The 27,294-nt window shown below is 40.4% G+C and overlaps 1 protein-coding gene across 3 annotated transcripts in view; it reads right to left on the bottom strand.

The window, feature by feature from the left end:
- VPS13B (vacuolar protein sorting 13 homolog B) overlaps window positions 1-27,294 on the bottom strand; it is a 1,337,220-nt gene that overhangs the window by 221,610 nt on the left and 1,088,316 nt on the right. For all 3 annotated transcript variants that reach the window (XM_077493096.1, XM_077493095.1, XM_077493097.1), the window contains 3 exons: window positions 9,796-9,998; window positions 5,794-6,004; window positions 1,840-2,024 (listed from right to left, as the gene is read on the bottom strand). In XM_077493096.1, the coding sequence (XP_077349222.1) occupies window positions 1,840-2,024; window positions 5,794-6,004; window positions 9,796-9,998 (599 nt within the window). The remainder of the gene's footprint in view (window positions 1-1,839; window positions 2,025-5,793; window positions 6,005-9,795; window positions 9,999-27,294) is intronic.

Genomic DNA, 27,294 nt, shown 5'->3' with positions numbered 1-27,294 from the left:
GTCTTCATCCAAAAATGTGTGTTATGTGAAAATTGTTAAAGTCCTGCAAGCAGCATCTTTAGAGCGGTTTAGGAGCAGTGTATACACTGCTCCCTCACTGCCCCTGCCTATTGAAATCAATGGGCACCGCTGCCGAAGTGCCTGCAAAGTTCTTTGGCCGCGGCGCTTTTCAGGTAAATTTAACCCTTTCTTCGCTGCTAGCGGGGGTTAAAAGCGCCCGCTAGCGGTCAAAAAGTGCCACTAAAACGAAGGTAAAGTGCTGCTAAAACTAGCGGCGCTTTACCATTAACGAGGCCCACTGCCAGTGTGAAAGGGCTCTAAATTATTAAATTATACTTCCCTTCAGGTATGAAGACAATACAATACAAATATTAAACACTGAAGTCTGTGTTAAATGTGCTCGACTTTCTGTTGTTCTCAATGTTATTAAACACCATGGCCACTCAGAGTGAAAAATGCAATTTTTCTTGATATGATCATGTTATTGATCAAGGATTTAAAGTGTAACTCTATTTTATTGAGAAAAAAAAAACAATCCCCTCTGGGTGATCTATGTATACTGCAAGGATTTTAACAAACTTTGTAGCAGGGACCCATCTCTTTCTGTTCTGAAGAAAAATCTGTTTGTTCCACCAGTGGCCAGCGGAGCCCTCTGTTGTGGCTGGCGACCTCCTGTTCTGGGATGGCAAGTTGGTAAGCACAGTTTGTAGGTTGCCATCCCAGAGCACCAGTGTTATGAATGAAGCCAGGGGTGGTGGACGCAAGCGGCTGCTGAGTAGAGCCGCATAAGCCGATGCTTCCTGTATAGTACCGGCTCCTGTCACAGGCAGAGTGACACCAAATGCACACAGCTGGCAATACCGGAATGTAAGAGAGTTATTAAAGGTACGTTTATATTCCAAAGTCACAGTTTATAGATGGGTCTATCTGTTCTGCTGTGGTTACTGAGCCGCTTTCAAACTGAGCTGCACTGAGCCATAGACTTTCAGAAAGTGCACCACACCTGCAGGATATAATAGAAATATATGGCAAAGTGAAGCCATAACCCGCAGGAAAGCCACAGATGCACTGCACTGGCGTTGTGGGTAAACCGCAGCACATCCGTGTGGAAGCAGCCTTAGGCCCCTTTCACACGATGAGTCTGGCCCAATCTGACCTTCCATTCACCTCTATGGAGCGAGAGATATAAACGGACTTTGTGTCCATTTACACACACCTACCTCCAATCAGATCTGTTAAAAAAACAAAATATGGGGATTTGTCCCCTTCCATCTGGGCAGATCGGATCACCCTAAAGAAGCTGGATTCATCACAAGCTTGAAGAATTGTTCACAACCTAATGTGCACTAAAGCCCATCTTACTGCAGTGCAAGGTAATGCCCTGTAGATGTGGGTGCAATAACCTTTAAATGCCAATATATCAAAAAGCATACAGTGCAAAGCACCTGATTTATAACACACAACTCTGTGTTGGAATGCACTGCTGTCTTGAAAATCATACAGCACCTATTTTCTTGTCCATTGAGATGCCTTAACAGCCCATGCCAAATGAATAGACTAACTAATACAATGCACCTAAATGTATGAAAACATGCCCGTTGCAGTGCACTGAATTTTGCTGTAAACAGGCCCTTTGTGGCAGGAATTATGTGCCAACGATCAAGTCCCATGGTGGTCATGCTCAATATAATATAATATTATAATATGCTCAATATACAGTAGCCAATGTAATTTTTCACACAATCGGCAAAACGTTAAGGAGATAACCTTTTTAACAAACTAAAATATTGGATCACTTCTGCAAGCCATTAGTGAAAAGTAAAAGACATGTAGACTAACCTGCAAGACATCTCCTAGGTCAGCAGTGCTAATGTCAGGGTCCTCAGTGGTGTTGAAAGGCACAGGAGTTATTCGGACCAATGTTAAAACTCTAGGTTCTGGATATTTCCACAGCATCATTCCTGGACTGTCTTCTGTCTCGTTGTAGAATACCACTTCATAAGCATTGGGAATCTTTTGTGCATCTAGATAAAAGCAAGACAAGACTGTTACCCATAGAAACCAGAAATAACATGTTAGCAGACAGCTACTGCATACACAGCGAAGCTGTGGATGGATTGCTGTGGCTTACCATATGTGAGCATCTTTTTGTCATATTTAATCTTTGTAAAATAAGCCTATGCAGAACAGATTTTACATTTTGATAAATTAAAATTGAATATGAAAAAATATTAAAGGGCTAACCCACCTAACACGTAACAATATTTCTAAAGAGCCAATTTCTAAGATAGAGAGAAGTGCACATGTACAATTTAAAGTATAATTAATGGCAAGTTTTTTTTGTTTTTGTTTTTAGTTTTGATAGCATGGAGAGGGATTAGAGCACCTGTCAGGTTGTTTTTTTTTTTTTACTGTTTTTGACCCTGTTGAGGAGATTTCCTCTCTTTGCCATGTTTACCATTATTATTGAAAGTGACAGTAAAAGAAAATCCAAAGTTTGGTTTGTAAGTAATAGAGGAGAGATCTTCTAGTGGGGACACTAATTCTGGTGACCTGGGGGTCCCAAGAGATTCCCTTAATTTGTAGGGAATGGTGCACAGATAGCAAAAAAACACATCAGGGGTACAAATACAAAATGGAAAAAAAAAAAAGGTTTTGCCTATAGTTCCAGTTTAAATATATTTATACATGCTGAAATATTTTGTTATTTTAAATGCTGATTTTAACAAATTAAGGCCCCTTTCACACTGCCACGACTTAAAAGTCTAAGGCTTCCCAGTACCTAAATGTCTTGCAGGAAAAATTCATGAGTCAGATGGCACCAACCAGAAACAAAGCGTTACTAGGACCTACTGATTACCAACAATACAGACCTGATTACGAATGTGGAAATACAGGGCAATTTAGGAAACAGCGATCACAGCTCAATTAGCTTCAGTATAAATCACACAAATAGGAAACATAAGGGGAATACAAAGACACTGAATTTCAAAAGAGCCAACTTTCCTAAACTATGAACCTTGCTAGAAGATATTAATTGGCATAAAATCTTAGGAACAAAGAACACAGAGGAAAGATGGGTTTGCTTTAAGAGCATATTAAATAAGGGCATTAGCCAGTGCCTCCCATTGGGAAATACATTTAAAAGAGTGAATAAAAGTCCTGGGTGTTTCAACTCCAATGTAAAAATGCATAAACATGTAAAGGAGAAGGCCTTCAAAAAATACAAGGTTGAGGGATCATCATCCACATTCCAACTTTACAAAGAACGCAACAAGAAATGTGGGTGCCATTAGGGCGGCTAAGATAGAATCCGAAAGACACATAGTGGAGGAGAGCAAAAAAAAATCCCAAGAAGATCTTTAAGTACATAAAACCTAAAAGAGGTAGGACAGACCATATTGGCCCCATAAAGAATGAGCAAGGGAATCTGGTTACAAAGGATGGTGAGATAGCGAAGGTATTGAATTTATTCTTCTCCTCAGTCTTCATGAGGCAATCGGGGGGGGGAGGCTTCAGTAACCAAAACTGCAGTGTTTATCCTCGTGACACATAACAAGAAGCACCCTCATGGGTAACAGAGGACAAAATTCGAAATAGACGTAATATTAATAAGTCACCGGGACCAGATGGCTTGCACCCGAGGGTTCTTAGGGAACTCAGTCAAGTAACTGCCAATCTATTGTTCCTAATTTTTACTGGCAGTCTACTGACTGGAATGGTACCAGCAATGTAGCACCAATATTTAAAAAAGGGCCAAAATACATCCCTGGGAGATACAAACAAGTTAGCCTAACATCAATAGTATGCAAGCTCTTGGAGGGGATGATAAGGGACTATATACAAGATTTTAGTAATGAACACGGTATCATTAGCAGTAATCCGCACGGATTCATGAAGAATCGTTCTTGCCAAACAAATCTATTAACCTTCTATGAGGAGGTGAGCTGCCATCTAGATAAAGGGAGACCCGTAGATATGGTGTATCTGGATTTTGCAAAAGCATTTTATACTGTTATACATAAAACATTTACTGTACAAAGTAAGGTCCATTGGCATGGACCATAAGATGAATACATGGATTGAAAGCTGGCTACAAGGGCGAGTTCAGAGAGTGGCGATAAATGGGGAGTACTCGGAATGATCAGGGCTGGGTAGTGGGGCCCCACAGGGTTCTGTGCTGGGACCATTCCTATTTAATTTGTTCATAAAAGACCTTGAGGATGGGGTAAACAGTTCAATCTCTGTATTTGCGGACGATACTAAGCTAAGCAGGGCAATAACTTCTACGCAGGATGTGGAAACCTTGCAAGTAAATCTGAACAAATTAATGGGGTGGGCAACTACATGGCAAATGAGGTTTAATGTGGAAAATTTTAAAAATGCATTTGGGTGGCAAAAATATGAATGCAATCTACTCACTGGGGGGGAGGGGAGAACCTCTGGGGGAATCAAGGATGGAAAAGGACTTGGGGGTACTAGTAGATGATAGGTTTAGCAATGGCATGCAATGCCAAGCTGCTGCAAACAAAGCAAACAGAATATCGGCATGCATTAAAAAGGGGATTAACTTAAAAGAGAAAGCGATAATTCTCCCACTATACACGACTCTGTTCCGGCCGCACCTGGAGTATGCTGTCCAGTTCTGGGCACCAGTCCTCAGGGTGGATGTGCTGGGAATGTTGCGAGTACAGAGAAGGGCAACAAAATGAATAATTTGTTATGAAGAAAGGTTACGACCACTGAACTAATTCTCTCTGGAGAAAAGACGCTTGAGAGGGGATATGATTTCAATTTACAAATACCATACTGGTGACAACACAATAGGGATAAAACTTTTCTGTGCAAGGGTGTTTAATAAGACACGTGGCCACTCAATAAAATTAGAAGAAAAGAGGTTTAACCTTAAACTGCGCAGAGGGTTCTTTACTGTAAGAGCGGCAAGGATGTGGAATTCCCTTCCATAGGCAGTGGTTTCAGCAGGGGGCATCGATAGTTTAAAAAAACTATTAGATAAGCACCTGAACGACCACAACATACAGGGATATACAATGTAATACTGACATATAATGGCACGCATAGGTTGGACTTGATGGACTTGTGTCTTTTTTCAACCACATCCACTATGTAACTAGTTGCACAACTTTACCGCAATTTGTAGCTGCGATTTTGACACGATTTCAACGCAATTTCAGGGATTGCCTGTGTAAACTTGAGGTCTATTGACTTCAACTTGCATGAAAGTCAGACCAAAGTAGTACAGGGACTACTTTAAAGTCAGCATGACGTGAAGTCGCACATATATGAATGGATATCATTGGAAATCATTGGGAACAGCCAGTCATGCGACTTTGCAGATCCAAGTCGCACAAGTGTGAAAGGGGCCTAACAGAAAATCCAGAAAATGTTGGTACATTTTTGTAACCATTGATATTTCCAGGGAAACCTTTTTTTTTATATTTGGTACATGCTGTCAAAATGTGGGACTAAATGGCAAGCACACTATTACCTGTAAGTAGAAAAAGAAAACGGACTAGAACGGGCTATAACCAGAGTTGGAGAAACAGCAAACAATAAGAAACCCCTCAATAGGGGACGGAGAGAGAGAGAGACAGCCAAAAACATTTTTGTTTGTAAAATGGGTGAGATTTAGAAACTCATTTCTTGTTCTGAGGACAGAAAATCTCCCCTCAGGTAAATCATATAAAGCAATAAATTCTATCATCCCCTTTCCAATCTATTCAAAACAAAAACATTTTTTTTTTAGTTGGGGATCTGTTTCAACTTCCTTACCAGCATCCTGTATGTACTGGAAAAGGCCTGTTCTCAAGTCATCAGAACTGTGTTCCATCTTACAGGCTGCGGGTCTTACCACAGCAGGCGATACTGGGAGAACGGGCTGTTCAGAACTTGGTGCGCTCAATCCCGACTCTTTCTTCAGGTATTCTTGGATAAGCTCATTTAAGAGATTTAAACAATTTAGATTTTCCTGACCCCAGAAAACCTAGAAAGAAAACTTTATTAGCCATGGAAATGTATAAAAAGAAACATAAGGCTCAATCTGGAAGTTATCTAAACAGCATTTATTCACATTGATTATATATTTTATTTGGCAGAATCTGATCCATAGTTCATGAGAAATGTTAAAAGGAAAAAGATAACTTCCTTTGACTCGTGTTCACGGCACAGTATTGCTATTGTTTTTAGTCCTGCTTAATATCAACACAGATAAAGTATCCCATGAATTAAATGAAACACATCGCTATTATCTTGAAGGCAACTGAGATGCCCCCCTGTGAAAATTAAACAAGCAGTTTTATGAAGCGTATTTTACATGTGTTTTACTTCTTGTGGAGTGTGGTTTTGTAGATAATTCCTAATTGCAAGCTGTTCTTTAAACAGACCTATGATTTAGCTACACGTACAAAGTTTTTTAAAAAGAACTTGGACTCAAACAAGTCAGCAATACATTACACAAAAGAATACCTTTCATCCACACCTGACAGCATACAGAAGAGGGATAACTTGAATTAAAACAATTCTAATGTAGGCAATTGCTATACAAGCACTATAAGTTAAAGTGGAACTAAACTTAACTCTTAGCCCTTGTACACACGGTCGGACATTCTGACAACCAAATCCGTTGGATTTTGTCCGACGGATTTTGTCCGAAACTGTTGCATACACACGGTCGGACAAAGTTGTCGGAAAATCAGATTGTACATAAGGTGATGACGTTATTTTGTTACAACGGGACTACGTTCAGGCTAGTAGCCAATAGATTTGATCTAGGAATTTGATCTGAGCATGCGTGGCACTTTGTCCATCGGAGTAGGATACACATGATCGGAGTATGTCCGATCGGAGCAGTTTGTCGGAAAATATTTCCAGCAAGTTGGAAATTTGGTCCGACGGATATTCCGACGGAAATAGTCCGATGCATACCACACACAGTCGGATAATCCGACAAAACGGTCCGATAGGACACATTCCAACGGATTCTCCGACCATGTGTACAAGGGCTTAGAAAACTGTGGGCAGGCAACTCTTTAGCATGTCTCTTCTGCAATAATACACTCTTACCTGCCTGCTCACAGTGTTCTATTGCAGGAATGACGGACTCTCCTGCCCATGCATGGGATGACATCCCTGCAAGTCAATCAAGAGGCTGAAAACCAGGCACCCAGACAGAACATGACAGTGGCCAATGAGGTATGTAACAGCTACAATGCTGGAAGGTGGATAATAGTATATTCAGGAGTTTAGTTCTGCTTTTAGCCGCACAAGCAGCTTGTTCTGAAGGAAGTCATATGAAGTCCAGCCAGAACAATTAAACCACTGCCCAGCTGTCATTTTGCTATAGGCTAGACGGGAAGTGGTTAAAAAAAAAATCACTAAACTTTAGCTTTTTGGTTTATAGCGATGGGAAAATATATGTTTGTTAAGGTTGGGTCCTGTAGGATGTACATATTTAGTCAAATAAACACAGAAGGTAATTCAATTCCTATAAATTTATTATCCCAAGAACCCACTCACCAGTGAGGTGTGGTCACCATAACCAAAACCAGATTAGCACAACAAAAAATGCCCCTGTAATATAGATACCTGGAAACAAGCAGTTATTCTGATGACAATAATAGTGGTTGGGATTATGCAGGAAAAATACTACATTATTAAAGATTTAGAACAAATATATATCATTTGTGTATCAAAACTATGAATTACAAAAATGTTCACTAACACCCAGCATTAGAGAAGATCACACAAGTTAAAAGGATACATCTAAATGCATACTAAACAAACAAAAAAACACATATGTGGAAAAATAGCTGTTCGTCTGGACGCCAAGTACCCCCACACAGAGAGTTGTACCACAGCAAGTGGCTGCAATCTTTCATTAACAACTTTGTTGCAGTGCATGAAAAAGTAACATCACATATGTGTGGAATCCATGGGAGCCCGCGCTTCAAATCCACTAGATTTAGGTCATTTAGACCCCTGCGCTAGATGGTTCAGAATGATCACCATTGGCTAGTAAAGATGGTGAACATCCACATTTATCAGGGTGAGTATTAATAACGCTACTAATGGTGACACCTGACAGTCTCAGTCCCTGAGTGATGATGATTCCAGTCCCATTTAGGGAAATCATGGGACTACAACGGCCATCACAGTCCAATTCAGTATAAAGCAGATAGGCCAAGCAAAGCCTGTAGATAGTTTGTTAACTAGCAGTGTCTGAAGAGCTACGGTTGACAGATCAGGAAATAGAATCTATCTACCTGATGACTTTAATTGGGGTGGGAAGAGCAAAGCAAAGGATGTACATGGCAATAAGCGGCTAGAATTGGTCAATGCTGACATTATTGCATAATTAAATCAGTCCAGCATAAAGTAAGCCTGAGTTCCGTTAAAGGCATCAATATTAAATATAAACAATATTTAACAATATTAAAGTCCACCTTTGTCTCACATGCTTTCAATCCATGCCCGGATTTCCTCCATATATGTCACGAACCTTCATGAAACCACAACAAATGAGTTGTTATTAATGTGAAGGAGATCCAGGCATGGATTTTAAGCAGCCACTTGCTGTGGTACAACTCTTTGTGTGGTGGTACTTGACATTTGGACAAACAGCTATTTTTCCATATATGTGTTTTTATTTGATTGTTTGTCTGTCTGGCATGCATCTAGATGTGTCCCTTCAAATTGTGAGATCTCCTCTAATGCTAGGTGTTAATGGACATTTTTGTAATTCAAAGTTTTGATACACAAATAATATATATTTTTTCTAAGCCTTTAATAAAGTGACATTTTTTCCTGCATAGACCAACCATTATTATTATCAATAGAGTTATTGCTCAGGTAACTTCATTACAGGGGCATTTTTTGCTTTGCCATCTTTAGTCAAGCCCACCAAGCAACAGCCAGTAGTTGGTATCACCATCAGAATTTTAAAAGTCTTCACAATTAAGGTAGGTATAAGAGGATAGGGATGGGGGAGTGAGGCAGCTAGAAAGGGCTTTTCTGATGGAGGCTACAAGTTGTAGTTTCAACAAACATTACACAAGCATTGTCCAGTGTTATCACCATAAGAATACCTGCTGCTTTAAAATGGTTACTGTCTTTTTAGGTAAATCATTTTGTGGTAACATACACATGTATGTACTATAGATCAAATCATAGCCAGATCAAGGCCTCAACATAAAAATGTGCATACATAGGCCAATATTTGTAACTGATGCTACACATTTGTCTCAATCTGCAGTTATAGATTTGGTTTACTTTTGTGCATCAACAGATGCCAGTCAACAGATATACTAGTTATCAGACATGTTGTTACCCATGGACAACAAGCAGTGCATCACAACACAAACTGAGAAGCAGTACTTTGTGGGAAATACCTGTATGATGTGATTTATGTATTTTTGATTTGTAATTTTATTGATGCATTTCTTTGTAAGAATTGTATTGTGTCGTGTTTAATGACATCAAATTAAAATGTATTTAATTTATTCATACATATCATCCTTACCCACAATGACATGTTTCATGTAAAGTCCCATTTCTATTTCCTAATTCTTTACAAATTAACTAGGGTTGGAAGCATGCCATTGTTATATCAAGGTTGCGATAGGTCACTTTCTGTGAATTTTGAGACGCAGTACTGCTTTAAATATTAAAAAATCTATTTTAATACTTTTTAGTCACTATTATTGTTTTTTTTCTACAATTAAGCACAATAAGTTTACCTAGTCCAAAATCTTGCGTTTTATTTCAGAACATACTCACCTGCAGTACTCCACATCTCACATCAAGGATAATTTTTGGAGATGAATGTGGGAGACCAGGGTTCCCGCTATGTTTGCACCAGCTGGCCTCCAGATTTACAGAAGCAGAAACTGGACCAATAAGATTCCTGCTTCTCTCTTTCAGACTCGTTTTCAGAAGAAAATCACTTAAATTCAGCATAAATGATGCCGCAGAGATCGAATCTATGAAAAAAAAAAGAATAACATTTTCAATTCAGAAAACTGCAACTCAGTGGCAAAGCATACCAATGTTCATCATTGAAGCCAAGAATATTGTTAATACCAAATTAAACCCCAGCTATATATAACTATAATGCAGTCAGGAGTACAGTAATAAATACAGTATAGGACTTTTTTCCTTTTTATTTATATTTTTATTAAGACAAGAGCTGCATTAAAGTGGTTGTAAACCCCTACAGGTAAGCCTAGATTAAGGCTTACCTGTAGGTCCAAGAAATATCTCCTAAACCTACACGGTTTAGGAGATATTTGCCAAAAAACAGGAACCGCTGTCTACGGCGCATGCGCCGTAGACAGCGGCACGCAGGCGCACTGAGCACGCCGGTGTCAACCGCGATATTCCGCGAGTGGCGGCTCCCGTGCGCATGCGCGGGAGTGACGTCATCATGGCTTCATCGAATGACAGTGGCGGAGTAGCAAGACTCACTGAGACCCACCGAGAAGATGGATGCTTCGGACTACAGGGGACAGCGGTGACTTCATAAGTGACACATAATGGACTACTATGCGATGCATAGTAGTCCATTATTCTTTACCTTTGCAGGGAATCAAAGAGGAAGTAAACCCATCTGGTGATGCTGCCTACATCTTCCAGGATATCCACCCCTGCTGCCTAGCGCTTAAAAACACTTAAAATGAAAACAAAATCAACAAGCATTAGCACCACTGTCAAGGATGACAATTCTGTGAATTTTCCAGTTGGGAATTCAACTTGGGCTCTAATCAGTATTATTTTTTTCAATTGTTTGATGAGAGAGTCAATATAAATCTTTGCTGCTACCTAACAGTTTACTGCAAAACGAGTGGGAGGTGAATAAAATAAATACTTCTATCTCAGGTAGAGTTGCCTAAAATTTCAGTGCAGTGACTTAGTGAACTATAATATAATCTCGAAATATCCGTATGTACCTGTTATTATTTGAATATGTGTGGCCCATTTTTTATATGTTGTTAATATTTATATTGAACTTGCAAAGGCATTTGTTTTTTTTTTGGCTGGTCATGAGGTCTGGACCGGGCAAATGTTGCTCCATGGCATAAAATGTTTAAAAAACGAAAATAAAATAATACAAAACCACACTAGTTCCCCTTTAATCTCCCTGGTCTAATTGATAACAAAGATACTGTCAGCGGTGGTCCCATTCACCTGATAAGCATTACCCTGAACAGATTTAATTTATTGGTTTATTTGAACTAGATGTTCATGCTTTTCCCCAGACGGTAACTGAATTTTATGTTGTCATATATAGAACTGCACAGACCTTTATAATATCAGTTTATCCACTGATCTGATGAAATAAGATCACTTGGAAAAATATGTTCAGAAAGTGGCCTGCGGGACATACCATACAGATGGTTCAGGTTTCCAGAATTATAACAAAGGCCATACTAGAGATATAGAAATCATAACTAAGCCATAGAATGTAAATAATTATTGAGCTAGGATTATTGTTGTGGGTGTGGCCTGTATGTATTTCTATAATGTCTGGACTAGTGATCAAGACAGCCAACCTAAAGAAATCAGGTCTGTTCAAAATGAAAAAAAAAAATGGGAGGTTTACATGTGACCGGGCATGCCTGATGAGGAAGAAGTGAGCCTGTATCATTTAGGCCCCAACATTTCAGGCACAGGTTCTTCAAATGTGTAGGTGGTAATGATGATTGCAAAATGAGCAAACAATGTGGCCATGCAGTTGGAAAAGCAAATCGAATTTTAGGCTGCATCACTTGAGGGATCACCAGCGGGAGGAATGTTGTCCCTGTTCATATATATATATATATATATATATATATATATATATATATATATATATATAGCACTAACCCCCGAAGGAGCTGCTGGTTATTTTTGGGCTTACCGTTACCTTTCATTCTCCTTGTGACACGTCTAGGGGATGTCCCGTGGTAGATGGCCCAGTAACTTGAGACTGACAATAGATCCAGTTAAATGGATTATATTTGCAAGTGTCAACCATTAAACAGTCTTAACTTGAGATCAGAGGGTTGGAAAGGAAAGTTCAGGTACTCTCAATGTCAAAGTCTATAAACGTTAAGGAACTTGCTTACTTCGACTGCATCCAGAGAATAGCCATTCGCAACTGGATGAGCACTCAGGTTTGGCAGTCCCTCTCTCACAAGGCCTAGCAGCCAACAAGGTGCTTACTCAGGAACAAAGTCTCTATCACCGACATTGTTGCAGAACACGTAGGGAAAACTAAGCGGTAGAACACTTGTAGAATACCTGGATCTTTCAGCCCACTTGGCGATATCCCCAAGACCAGATTCTCTTGGTTACTTTAGCCCTTCCAGGCTCTTGTTAAGAAAACCAACCTCACGCGTAGTGTTCTTCGAAAGAGTCCTCCCCTGGAATGCTCAAAGTACACTGGGTCTCTCTAGGACCGGAGACGGCACCCATCCACCTTGGAATCCTTCCTTAGTTCCCTTGCCTGGGGCAAGCCAGCCCCAAGGCATCAAAGTCGGGTGGAACCGCACCCCAGGCCATAGCCTTCCCGGGGGCTGGTCAGGAAGACCAGGACCATATACTCAGCACAGCATACTGGACCGAAACCCAGAAACACGTGATGTCCGTGTCTTAAATATCCTCTCCCAGAGGGCACAGCGGGAGGGCCACTCCCATTGACCTGACTTCGAGAGGGAATAATTCAAGTGCCTAACCAGACAATAGTTCCACGCCTGCCACCAGAGACAGTGCCCCCTGTGGCCAGGCCGAACATCTCGCAGTCCAGTCAGACTGACACAGAAGCCAAATTTTGTCAAATAGGCCCAAACCAAACTGTAGTTTGGGTAAAGCTTTAACTTTGAAAAACATAGCGCATGCTCTTCAGGAGCCCGTCGCTACATATATAATCCAGAACAACAAAGATTATGAAAGGTCTGAGGGACAAAACATATTAGGAGAGATTTCTGTTCTTCACGCAGGAGAAAAAAAATAAAAAAATCAGCAGCTACAAATCCTGTAGCTGCTACCTTTTAATAACAGAACACTTACCTGTCCAGGGATCCATCACCTTAATCTTAACTGTGGGCAGCCAGCTGTGCTGCGTGTGGCATCACAGCTGGCTGATCACTGTGCATGCGTGAGCTGCTCTGCGTTTTGTGAATTTTCCTGCAGTCTTGTGGTACCTGTGACATGTCCCAGAAGACTGCATGGAGGGAGGGGGAGAAGAAAACTTCTGCTCAGATTGCCTAGCTGATCCGAGCGGAAGTGGGAGCAGGTACCTGCACCCCTGGGGAAAAAAAAATTCCTGCCAAATGTGGTAAGGGGGGACTTAAAGGAGAACTTCCCCTTTTCGGGTGATTAGGTGAGGCTTCGCTTTAATACACACAGACTAGAGGAAAGAAGGGAAAGTTGAGTCATGACTGAAACCTATCGGGGGGGGGGGGGTGAATATGTTTCAGGAGTGTTTTTTCAATATGAAGTCAAGATCAAGAACACAGGGACGTGACCTCAAACTAGCAAGAGGAAAGTTCAAAACTAATCTTAAATAGTATTATTTTACTTTTTTAAGAGTTTTATTAAAGAGAAATTGAGTAGTATTCCAGGTAGCTTGGAACAGACTTCCAGGGGAGGTAGGGAATCAGTGAAAATTAGGTGGATTCAAGTTGGCTGGAACAAACACAAATTTATACTCAAAAACATTAGCGGTATACACCTACATATACACACACTGTAGATATACAGTAAATAAAAAAAATAAAAAATGGGGCAGACTCGATGGATCGCTTGGTCTTTTTTCTGCTATCACGCTTCTATGTTGTAAATGGTTTATATTTGCAAATAAAAGTATGCAGATCTTTTTAATTTCCATGTAAATGGAGCTAGTTGATATAAAAAAATATGTGAAGGCAAATAAATTGTTGGACAGGGCCATCAGTATGCCAGGAGAGATTTTTCCTTCACTTCTTTCTAAGAGACGCAACAGGAAGAGTTAAGAAATCTTTCCAAAGGGAGGAGAATTCCCTTCTTAGTTGTCACTGGAAAATTTCCATTCACCTCTTGCTCTCATGACAACCCTAAAATTCATGATTTCCTCTTTTTTCTGTTTCAGCGGCAATGGTCACAAGGACAAATAGAGAGGTAATACAGAAAGCAATAAAAACTCAGCAAACTCAACAGAAGGCCAAAGCCTTGGCCACATTGTCCACAAAAAAGGTTTGTCACTTTTGCTGGGCACACAAATTGATAAAACTGGGGATGTTTCTTGCAAATGCTCAGCAATGTAGGAAGATAGCCAATATCTCAATAAAGCTATCCACACATAGTGAGACTATGATTAAAATCAGAGTCAACAAGAAATAACCTCTCAGCACCGATTCAAAATATGATTCTGTTTATTCAATTTAGGCTCCTCTGCTAGTAAAAGAGCTAGTGGTAAAAGAGCAGAAGATAGCGGAGGAGTCCGGTGAGAAGACCCCCGGAGCTGTCTAATAAAGTATTTTAAAAACCTGTTGTGTTTTTTTATTAACACTTTTTAACCCCAGGTGAATGGGTAGGGGTACATCGTACCCCATACTCATTCACATAGGGTGGGGGCCTGGAATCTGGGCCATGTTGAGGGCATGGAGCCTGGTAATGCTCAGGAGGTGGGGGCCTGCTCACTCATCCCCACCCCCCATTCCTGACTGGCTGGGCTGCTGGCTCAGATAAGGGTCTGGTATGGACTTTGGGGGGACCCCCACGCCGTTTTTTTGGCGTAGGGGTTCCTCTTTAAATCCATACCAGGTGACGGGGCTAGCGAGGTGTCAATGTCGCAGATGGAGGCAGCGACATTGACTTCCTTCGCTAGTTCCGTCTACCTGGAGCCATGTCCAAATAAACGGACTTTACTCCGTGTGTGGGAAAGTGCGTTCATTTCTAAAGTCCTGGCAGACTAGCACACAGACGGGCGGATTGTCCGCCGGACTGTCGAGTCCAGCGGACAATTTTAAGTCAAGACTTCTTTCTAAGTCCACCAGACTTTTGGGAACAAAAAGTCAGTCGGAGCCCACACACGGGCGGATTATCCGGCGGACAGGATTTTATCCTGTTCTATAGATTTAAAGTCATTTATACAACCAAGATAATGCAAAGCATATTGTAGAAATAGTCTAATTTTAACTTAAATAATTACTACTACAACATACTATGGGCATATTTACAAAAAACTAGAATTTGCATACTGATTTGCTTTAAAAAAAAAATGTTAACCACAGTATAGTAAGTGTGCGGTTTCACGTAGTTTTATGATTAAACAAACAAAATTAAGTGAATTGTAAAACTGTTGCAAAGTTTCTTATCCGGAGATCCTGACAGTAAAGCACTTCCTGTAGCAGGCTGACAATGCTAAGCTGCTGCCTTAAAATGAATTGTCAGCCTGGTCTAATATAATGAATAGGCAGCCCCAAAAGCCAACTGAAGGAGTGCACAATGTGACCCATGATTAGTTAAGTGTGCCGCTCAGGCTCGATTGTAGTGGGGAATAGTGTGGATGATGCCACATCTGATTCAGGAATGCTGGAACGGGATGGAGCTCGCTGGGGAGAGGAGACACAACCTCAGCTTGGGCTCCTGCCAGGCCACGCCCTCAACACATTTCACTACACCCCCCAAGAGCTTAATCATGGGGATCATGATTAAGCTCCAGGGGGGTGGAGAGAAACGCATTGGGGGTGTGGCCGGGCAGGAGCCCAGGCTGAGGTTGCCTCTCTCTCATACCTACCAAAGGATTCCGTGGATGTGCGGCACCAGGGACTTTTCCTTTCCTCCCCCCTCTGCGAAGGGCTGAGATTACTGCTAAGCTAGCAGCTTTACCACCATTGATCATTGATGTCTTTAAGCACCACAGTCTGTACCCAAAAAAAAAGTTTTATGTTCAAGTACAATTAGTTAAATAAAAAAAAATCAACAGAACACAAAGATCTTCATGAACATCTAAGATTCTCAGTAGAGCTGCTTCACTTCGACAAGACAAGAACTTCCATGTAACATTAGATAAGCCCTCTACTTCATGCCAGTTGGACTGGATACATGTGGTACACTATTTACATGTCATCAAAACCCCAAGTGAAGTCTATATTGCACAGATTTGTGATCCCTGATACATGAGACCTGTTATATCAGGCATAAAAGCATTGCTTGGCATGAGCGCTCCTCTTCCCAAACTACAAGCTCTCCCAAAGGCAAAATTATTCATACACAATAAAAAAAAAAAACTTTTGAAACAGAGACAATGAATAAAATTGCATTTTCCATAAAAATGCAACTCAATGCCAAAATTAAAAGCCAATTCCATTTAAATCAGCAGCTCGGGATAAAACCGATTAAACTTCAACTTGCATAGCCATCTTGCCAAGGAGCACAAAACAGCTTAGAGCAAGTGTTACAACTTCATGATTCTTCTAAATCAGGGCTTAAACTTGATCTGCCCAGACCCAAACCTTTGCAGCAAATCAGCTCTCCATATTCATTAGAGAAATAATTCCTTTTACGTTATCATAGGATTACATATTTTATGAAAATCTCATGGAAATACACCGTTTACTTTGATACTAAAGCAAAGGTATTAGGAGAATAAAAATTTATAACTTCATTACTGCAATAAGCTGAACAATATAGGTTAAATGAGTTCAAAATGGATATATGGTTTAGTGTCTATTGTAACAGAACTACAGCCACAGTGTCATGCTAAGCAATACTATAGGAGTAGTCTTAAGTTAGCCTGTCCTCATGGGTTGCTGGCAGCAGAGTTGGACACTGCTAGCATCTGCAAAATTACAACAAACTTCAGACACAGACAATTTGTAATAGTTGTATTATGTTCCCAAAATTAGGCATTTTTAAAATAATACTGTACATGTCACCTACCACTGAACGGGTCCTCCCTATTAAAATATTCTATGGAGCCATGTGATTTCTAGATATAGACATCAACTCTAGCTGCTTCTACCATCCTCTGAAATGTCCACAATCTGAGCCAGTAAAAACGAAGGCCAACATGTTTTCTGATACAAGCAGAGAGTCATCCACCCGTAATGTAGCAAAGCTGAGAATCATTTCACAGGAGGTTGCATTCCACAAAAAAGCTGTGTGAAATGTTCTGGTTCTTATAACACTTAAAGGTAAAAATGTATGCAAATTGTGACTTGAGACATCAACGGCACAACCTAGCCTTTTCCCTCCTCTCCATTGGTCCATCAATATGGTAGCTGTCCCTATAGATCAGATGGAGTGGAAAGTGGTATGCCTGGCATTGACTTTCTAGGTTCCAGCTGGTCCCAAAATGGCCATCACAAGTAGGGTTTATGCAACACTCGAGGGGAGAATTGAATTTATGAGCAGGCATCATTAGGTATCCATGTTTCATTCACAGTACCCGCTTACACTGCACAAAATTATAACAGGTGCACTTAAAGGTGGGCTTGTAATGTTAGCAGCTCTGCAGTGTCTCATGGACAACATTGATTTTACTCATTGAATGGGGAAGGTTGTCCTTTTTGTATTTTTGAAAAATACCACCTATTTTTTAAGCATTAGATCTTTAGCCCAGCTTGAAAACTGATCCATAATTAATATATGCAGTTTTACCTTTTCATGAAACTTAACACAAGTGCGTTTTATGCCAAAAAAATAACTGCTACACTCACAAATCTATTATAGGTTATATATAAAATACCACAAGAAAAGACTGGGAAGTTTGAAGGGAAACGAAAAAGCAGGCATATTAAGGACAATTAAATCCTAACTGAATATAAAGCATCCTGTTCAACTAATGGATAACTTATTTGTCCACCAGTGAGTATGAAAGATATACGGTACCCATTAAATGGGACACTTAGACTTTTTAATTTAATTTTTCAATATGTAACTCACATTACAGTGTTGTGCTTTGGAGATTGTATGTAAGACAACAGATATCAGCAGTTAACAGTTACTGCCATGGCCATTAAGTTTCATGGGCAACATGCCATCATGCACAACATTCAATCTTGGCTACAGTCTGCCGAGAAAGGACTGAACAATTTATTTACAAAAATAACATTTTATAAACCAGTAACCTGAAGGAAAATAATCTCTCTCAGCTGTTCTTTCCTTCCTTCTGTTTACTTTGGAACGGCTGCATAACAGAGACATTGACGATTACGAACCCCCTACGCCAATGTACTAGGAAACTTCAGGATGCAGGCTGCCTATAGTAAGCTCTAATCACATGGTTAGACCCGGTACAAACGGAATGGATTTGGACACCATAGTATGAGGTCAGGCATGGAGGCCTGACTGAAATTCTTATTTGCTTTTTTAATCCTCAAAGCCAAATTGCACAGGAAAGGGTGCAATCAACTTATCCCAAAAATACACTGATGCGATCCTTGAAGGAGGAACCTCCTTCCATTATTCTGTGCATGTCAGTGGATCTTCCCATTACACTGAAGAACGGAAGATTATATGAACAATCTGCCTAGTGACTAGCGACCATCGGTCTCCTGCCCCATCTTTTGGCATGCCAAACAAGATGTTAAACACTCTGCCCATGTTTTCCATTCTTGTCACCAAATCTTACCCACAGTACTAAACACAGACACAAATCTCTGTTAGGTTTAGCTACAGATGCACTGCCTGCAGCAACAATTTCCAACTGCTAAAAATACCAACCCCTCAGTTCAGCTACAAAATCAAGCAATCAGATTGATTCTGCTAGAAGTAAAAAAATCTTATTGGATCAGCGTCACCGATAGCAACTGCACAGTGAAAAATGACAGCAGGTCTTCCAGTGCCACTGTGATGAGATTTTTGTACTTTCAGAATTAACACTCTGGTGACTTGGGGAAGGGGTAGAACACTGCAGATGTCCCAGGAAGTCTCATGCTCTGACACTCCAGGAAGTGTAGATTTATTTGTCTGAATAGCAGGCGTGATATCTTTGTTTAGAACTCTCACACTGCACATTGTTATAATAATCCTCACAAGTAAACAAAAAAAAATAAAAAATTCACTTGAAAGCATTTAATGTTGTGGTAAATCGTAACTTCAACCTCATTAGTACTTTGCCTGTTCAAAGCTTACCTGCCTCACCCACAGCTGTGAGAGAATCCCCCGTCTAATCTCGGAAACCAGTCGACACCAAAACGTACACAGATGGGGGTGCTGCAGCAAGGCGGCAAAAAAGTGGGGCAGCTGAGTTATATATAGATATATAGATATAGATATATATATATATATATATATATATATATATGCCTAGGGAAGTTGGGCTATGCCCTAAATGGTGACAGTGTCTCTTTAAAAAGTCACTGTGCTCCAGTCAAGTAAGTTTGCTTAGAATGTTATAATGCAGTCTGGTGCAGGCAGGAGGAAAAATGTAACCAATCTCCTTTCTGCCATGATCAACAAGACTATAATATTGTGACTGAGCCAAGGTGAAAGGCAGCACCAGCTGGAGGCTAATCGGTTTCAGACATTGGTGCGCACAGAAAGAACTACAAAGGCAACAACATTTACATGAGTGTGTAATCTCCCAGCAAGCATCTCATTATAGGAAATAGGTGTGACTTTTGATAATATCTGAACAAAGATGATTCCATCATGCAGGTGCAGGTACAGTGTGATCTCCATGAAGGAAAGATGTCCCCATTAGATTTTCCCTCACCTTTTGTTTTAGGGACGGTTCTACAATATTCTATTTACCCTACCTTATTTCTCTGTGACAATGGTCACCAGTACATATAGATGGGGTCAATCTCCACAACGGGGGCAGAGACAGCAATACAAACTTGATGGAAGGTCTAACCTTTTCCCACACTATACAAAACTAATAAAAACGTTTTTCATATAGAAGCTGAGCGAAGGTAGAGACTAGTGAATTCCATTCTATTATGTTAGTTTAGGTTAAAATGTCAATCAAAATGATTATACTTCCTGTTACTGGGATGCTACAAATCATTACTGAAAGAAGACCTGCTAATTTCAAAACCTCACTTTTCTAAACTGAACTAGCAAGCTAACACTTGGCATACCACTATTAATAAAGGTGGGGAATAAAAATGTATATCAGTTTGGGTACCACTTGTTACCTGAAAGCTGCAGGTATTTTGCAGGCTGTTGGAACTGCTTTTTTTCTTTGCAGAACAGGTCTCAGCCACAGGTATGAACTGTGGTTACCCACATCAGCACCAGGAAATTAAAACAAGACGTGTTTAGGTCACTACTTCCAACACTCACAAGTGCTTGTTGTCATTAGGGTCTCGAGTGGCAAGGGAAACTGGAAACAGTTCTTGGATTTGAAAATACTAGGCCATGGATGCCTGGCACTAGTATTATATAGCCAGAACCTGTAAGGCTATTTTACAGAAATAAAAACACAGTGAAAGTTTTTTTATGCAGAGGCTCAATCCTAAATTGCATTTAGGTGACAGGCTCCCTTACAAAGAACTCCAGTGCAGTGATGTTAAACAGATGCCATCTATTGGTGAATTAATAGGCACTCTTGCAGAAGGCTGTTACACTTGCCGCAGAAAGCTCATTGTATCACACATTTCCAACACTCAAACAGCCTTGTCTGGAAACCTTTTTAATTCATCTCAGGCAGTACAGGACGTAAGTTTATTGGCTAGGATAAGGTCACAAGTGGAGGCTGAGTTCTTGTGTTATACACTATATCAAAAGGCCTTAATTACCTTTTTAAGCTTGGGCCAGAAACCTTGTTTTCTATCTAAACATGGTTCACGGGGAGTTCATGTCAGAGATGAATCAGGAATAAAGACAGACACACAAATTTTTTGATGGCAAAGTCATTATGGCTGACCCACAACACATAGGTAAAGCACCATACATATTGGAGTCTGATTGGAGCAATAGTAGAGTAACATATTGCATTCCATCACAATTATACAGGGGACTAGTGGAGTGAAAGCAGCAAGCAAGCTACAAATTGTCTATTTAATCATCTGTAGCTCCAGTTAACCAGCTGTTTCCTGAGATCAGGGTCGCGCCGTGTCCCAGGAACATGGCATGCACGCGATCATGGCTAAACTGGGCGCCATCATATGACGTCATCCCAGAATGAGAGCCGCACTGCTCCACTGTCATTTTTCGGTGGGAGTGCGGGAAATGGTTAAAGGAAACCTGTACTAATTAAAGTGGGCCTCAACTCAAAAGTGAAGATTTACTATATTATAGGGAACATCTAGAAATGCATGTCTTGGCATACACAAACCCCCTCAGTTATCTGCCCATCCACAGCTTTTCTTACCATTATCTACCAATGTTCTTTGCTAAAGTAAATTTGCTATCCATGTCCCTCATTGGCACCACTCTGTGCTAATGAAAACTGCAACTGTGCGGTCTTCTCAGGTCTGAAAGGACATCCGCTAGACATCTAATGGTAAATGTTTGGGTATCCCAGCTATATGAACATCCAAAGAAGGAACCTCCGCCACCAGTGTGTCATGAGACAACTGACTTAGGTATTTTGGACTTTTAGTTTAGGCAACTAACTCGCAATTGGTTGAGGAGGGAGTGGGTAGATCCTGATGCCAGGAGAGGAGCTTTAATTGTGCCTAAGCATTACTTTGAAGAATTAACCCTTTGTCTTGAACGCCTCCTGACTATGCCTGTTCTGTAGCCTAGTTTTATATACAGTAAAACCTTGTTTTGCAAGACAAGCAACATTTTTTAATACATTTTGACTTGATATGAGTTAGTGCCGGTTCACACAGGGGCGACTCAGATCCGACTTCAAGTCGCCCCAAGTCACCTCAGGTCGCACAACATGTAGAAATCAATGTAAGTAAATGAGAGCTGTCTTAATGCACACTACTGAAGTCGCTCCGACTTCAGAAAAGGTTCCTGTACTACTTCAATCCGACTTGTAGGCGACTGGTACCCATTGATTTCAATGGAGGTCGCCTCCAAGTCGGATCTCCGTCTATACGGAGGCGACTCTCAGAGAATTATCAGCTCTCAAAAGGAGTTCCCCCCTGAGAGCTCATTCTCTGATTGGCCACGGCAAGTCGCCTGGCCTGGGGCGACTTAAAGTAGTGCTGTAAGTCGTGTCCAAGTCACGTCCAAGATGCGTCCAAGACGCGTCCAAGTCGCGTCCAAGTCACGTCCAAGTCACGTCCAAGTCACGTCCAAGTTGCCTCCAAAAGTCGCGTTGCCCCTGTGTGAACCGAGCCTAAAGTTGAGTTGAGAGGAATCTTAATATAGCGCGGTCTCACCCCGAAGGGTCCTGACACGCATAGCAAAGATCCTGGAAAGAAAGGGCCCAGGGACCAGAAGCAGCAAAGAATGGCAGAAGGGTAGAAAAAAAAAGACAACGCAGGAAACACCTGCGTGAAAAGCCAAGTCTACAGAAACCTGCGGAAGACCAGAATAGTGGGGGCCTCCTGGAACTCGACAGGGAGGCAATTCCATAGTACGACATTCTGGTGGGAGCAGGCCGGACCACCACGCTGGGTCTTCTTAGGCACCGAAATGTAGAGGAGATCTCTGCTGGTAGATCTGAGTGATCTTATTAAAAAGGAATATCCGCGCTACTCAGTGATGATTAATTATAAGGTGCATGTGACCTAAGTCAAATTATTACTAATTGACACAATGTGCAAAGATATATGAGTGATATCAATTCAAACTCAAAAAACACCCCTCAAAAGTGAAAAGACACAACCAGGTGCTGTAGCTAAAAAAAACTGAATATAGGGCTTGTATATAAGTGAAAAAAAAACTTCAATCGCGCAACCTAGGTGTATTGATTAAATATATAAAATATACAGGTGAACAATCAGGATACAAACTTCCATGAACTACCAAATAAATAATATAAATAACCAAATGTGCCACTCAACCCCTAATGGGATTATTTAAAAATAAATCACCAAATAAATAAATCATCAAATAAATGAACAATGAAAAATTGTGAGTGAAAAAAATATATGAACAATAATAATAAATTATATAAATGTCCTTAGTGCATGAATATAATATAAAATCATATAAATGTCCTCAGTGCTTGAAAATAATAAAAATTGAATGGACCAGCAATTATTGTGATTACAAGTCCATGTAACACAAAACATCAGGGGAAAACACGTCAAAGAGTCCCTTCTGAAGTAACGAAAAAGTAGCCAACATAAACACAATGGCAACAGTTTTTCTTTCCTCTCCCTCTTCCATAAAAGCACCACACACAATCCCGCAGGTAGCAGCTCCCGGACAAAATATATAATGTAACGAAATGGCCGCTTACCAGATCCACAGATCAAATGGGCATATATCAGGATGGACCCCACACACAGGGCAAGGTTTCCTCTCCTTGGCAAGGATTATCCACTCCCCGATATGCGGCGATCCCTCTTCCGCTCCGTACTCAGCTGCTCTCTGCATACACTTCCCCTGTTTCAAGGGCTGTAAGTGCGCCAAATTCTTCTCCCCACTCTTTCCTGCCAGTGATGTATATAATCCCCAAAGTGCACAAATCTAGAGATCACCCACCTGGAAGGCCCTGGAATTGACTCCCTGTATTCCAGAGTCGGTGAATATCTAGATATCCATTTGAAACCATTGGTCACACAAGGCAAATCCTATCTTAAGGATAGCAGGGAACTCATTAACATACTATAAAAAAATTTAGGTCTAACATCATATTGGTTACAGTAGATATTGAATCGTACACCAATATTAATCAAAATGACGGGCTGAAAGCTGTAAAATGGGCTTTGAAACATCAATTCTCACTTAAAAGGGCGCAAATCAATTTTTTGATTTAAGGGCTAAAAATAGCGATGGGTAATTATTTCTGGTTTCACAACCAGTACTAAAAACAGATTAAATGGGTAGAAATGGGGGCACAATATGCCCTCAGTGTGGCCAATGGAGTACTTAATAAATGGGAATAAAATATAGATGCCGCAAAATGGGAGAGCCTCCTATTTTATAAGAGATATATCGATGAGATCGTACTATTATGGGAAGGGTCTAAAGATGGTCTGGAATAATTCATTGGGATGCTAAACACAAATGTTTATGGTTTGAAATTTACAGCAGAATACCCCACAGAGACAGTTAGCCATCTAGACTTGGTACTCACAAAGAAACAAAATAAAATTACAACTAAAATTTTTTTTAAAAGAAACAGACAGAATGGCTATGTGCCCATCCAAAGTGGTCACCACCCGCAATGGCTTAGGGGGATACCCAAAAGCCAATTTATGCAAGTGAGGAATTGTGACAGTTTGGTGGATTATAATACTCAATCGACATTCTCATCACCAGGTTTATTGAGAAAGGTTATACCCCTAAAGAACTAGAAAGATGTAAAAAATAAAGTTTCAACTATGGATAGAAAGTCACTCCTAACTAAAACCAAACCCAGAAAGTTTAAGGGAGAACTAGCCTTTATCACAGGGTTCCATAGACAGTATAAGGAAGTTGAGAATATTTTTAAAAAGCATTGGCCAATCCTTCTCAAGGACAAAGATCTCAAGCCCCTCCTCCCAATGAAACCAAAATGTATATATAAAAAGGCTCCAGGATTGAGAAAGAGGATAGCACCCAACATTGCAGACCCCCCCCCAAAAAAAAACTCGGTACTTTTTTGGATAGAGAAGGCTTCTATGATTGCATAGCTGTAAAGCTTGCAAAACTACAGAAAGAAAAAAGTAGAAAAATAGATAGTTCCCAATCAATAGTAAATAAACAAAAACATAAAATAAAGTCACTTATTACATGTGATTCTGAGCACGTAACATATGTGTTGGAATGCCCTTGTCCAATACAATATGGGGGCTAACCACACGTAAGTTGCATACCAGGATTAATGAGCATATTACCAACATTGCTAAAGGGTTCACTAAACACAGTCTATTTAAACATTTCAGATTATATCACAATAGGGATCCCTTTTTATGGGATAGAAAAAATATCCAAACATTGGAGAGGCATGCATCTCAAACAGGTGGTTTCTAACAATGAAACCCAATGGTCATACCGACTGCGCACCATGCAATCAGCTGGTATGAATATGGAGTTAGATTTGAACTGTTTAGCCAATGAATGAATAGAGTTCCGTAATAAATATTTTTTTTAAAACCTGATCCCCAATATGTTCACCTTACCAGGTATTCTAGGTCGAACCACTAATTAGTGGTCAGACAATGCCATTAACTGGTTTGGAAACACATAAAAATTCAATTTACATTTTTAATCATGTATAATTGTATTGTATTAATTTAGCTGTAATATATTATATGACTTGTTTAATTATTATGCCTGCCACATTTGAGTCTTTAACATTCAGCATGGGTGATCAATGCATAGTCATAAAGATCAATGGAAAGCTGCACCGAACAATTTGCGAGGGTGGAGGGTAAAGAATTGCAGCTCCACCAGTCGCAGTCACTTCCTAGCCATATAGGGTGAGAATGCCCAGTGATCGGTACACTTCCTGATGAGGTATTAATTATGAAACATACATTGAGGCGCTTCCGGTCACCCCACTTCCAGATCCCAGCTTTCGGTTTTTCTCCCATGCACGAGTGAAACGCACTCCAGCTCTGGAGCTGGAGCTAAGGCATCTACCAATGTAAGCTAGCATGCCTCTTTGTATTATTTAAAAGAAAATGACAGTATTGCACCGTGGATTGTCCCTTTGTTTCCTTATGAGATAACTTGGAGGAGAGGAGGACAGCACAGAGGATTTATCCATTAAACCAAGGGTATCCAATTAGGATTTCCCTATAACGCAATAGACCTTATTTTTAAGTAAAGCGGTCATATCCATCTGGCGAGTAGTTTTTATATCTGAGCACTTTGGGTGGGTTTCTCATGCAAATGGTGAAGGAATTCTTCTCTGCTATCAAGATCAAATATGATATGTTATGGACTTTACCATACAATCATAACATCTTATGTATATCACAATTGGTCAATTATTGGTACACTTTATGCAAACGTTTCAATGCACGTTATATAGCAATATTCTAGGTATTTACTGGTAACATTATTGCACTTTTTGCACGTCACTTTATTCCATGCCATATGGTCTTAAATCAAGGTACATATTAGAAGCACATAAGTGCCCCCATTACTCATTTGTTCAATTGCACAGTGTTTAGTTCTTTGTTTTTTTTGGCAGCAGCTGTGTATATTAGGTATATTTTTATTAATCATTGGTTGGTGCAAGGTCCCTTCCTATACCATTCAGCTGCTGAAGGAGAGGAACGGGATCTGTTGAAGTAAATGCCACCCTACTCTTGTGCAGGTTACTTTCCTTTTGCTGCCTGGGCACCCCTGTGTGAGCCCCTGCCTGCACCAGCAGGGGCTCACACAGCAGCGTGCTCAATGCAACAGCGATATATATATATACACATACATACATACACACACACACACACACACAGTATATCACAAAAGTGAGTACACCTGTCAAATTTTTGTAAATATTTTATTATATCTTTTCGGGTGACAACACTGAAGAAATGACACATAGTTATAGTAGGTGAGGTTGAAAAAAGACACAAGTCCATCAAGTCCAACCCATGTGTATGATTATGTGTCAGTATTACATTGTATATCGCTGTATGTTGCAGTCATTCAGGTGCTTATCTAATAGTTTCTTGAAACTATTGATGCTCCCCCGAGACCACCGCCTGTGGAAGGGAATTCCACATCCTTGCCGCTCTTACAGTAAAGAGCCCTCTACGTAGTTTAAACCTCTTTTCTTCTAATTTTAATGAGTGCCAACGAGTCTTGTTAAACTCCCTTCTGCGAAAAAGTTTTATCCCTATTGTGGGTCACGAGTATGGTATTTGTATATTGAAATCATATCCCCTCCCAAGCATCTTCTTCTCCAGAGAGAATATGTTCAGTGCTCGCAACCTTTCCGCATAACTAATATACTCCAGACCCTTTATTAGCTTTGCTGACCTTCTCTGTACTTGCTCCATTTCCAGTACATCCTTCCTGAGCACCAGTGCCCGGAACTGGACAGCATACTCTAGGTGCGGCCGGATCAGAGTCTTGTAGAGAATTATCGTTTTATCTCTGGAGTTGGTCCCATTTTTTAAAGCATGCCAATATTCTGTTTGCTTTGTTAGCAGCAGCTTGGCATTGCATGCCATTGCTGAGCCTATCATCTACTAGGACCCCCATCCTTTTCCATCTTAGATTCCCCCAGAGGTTCTCCCCTCAGTGTATAGATTGCATTCATATTTTTGCCACCCAAATGCATTATTTTACATTTTTCTG

This window comes from Lithobates pipiens, unplaced genomic scaffold (genome assembly GCF_037356315.1).
Source record: "Lithobates pipiens isolate NorthernLeopardFrog02 unplaced genomic scaffold, aLitPip1_a1.2 Scaffold_19, whole genome shotgun sequence".
Taxonomy (NCBI): domain Eukaryota; kingdom Metazoa; phylum Chordata; class Amphibia; order Anura; family Ranidae; genus Lithobates; species Lithobates pipiens.
Note: the sequence above shows the minus strand (reverse complement) of the source record. Positions and strands in the feature narration are given on the sequence as shown.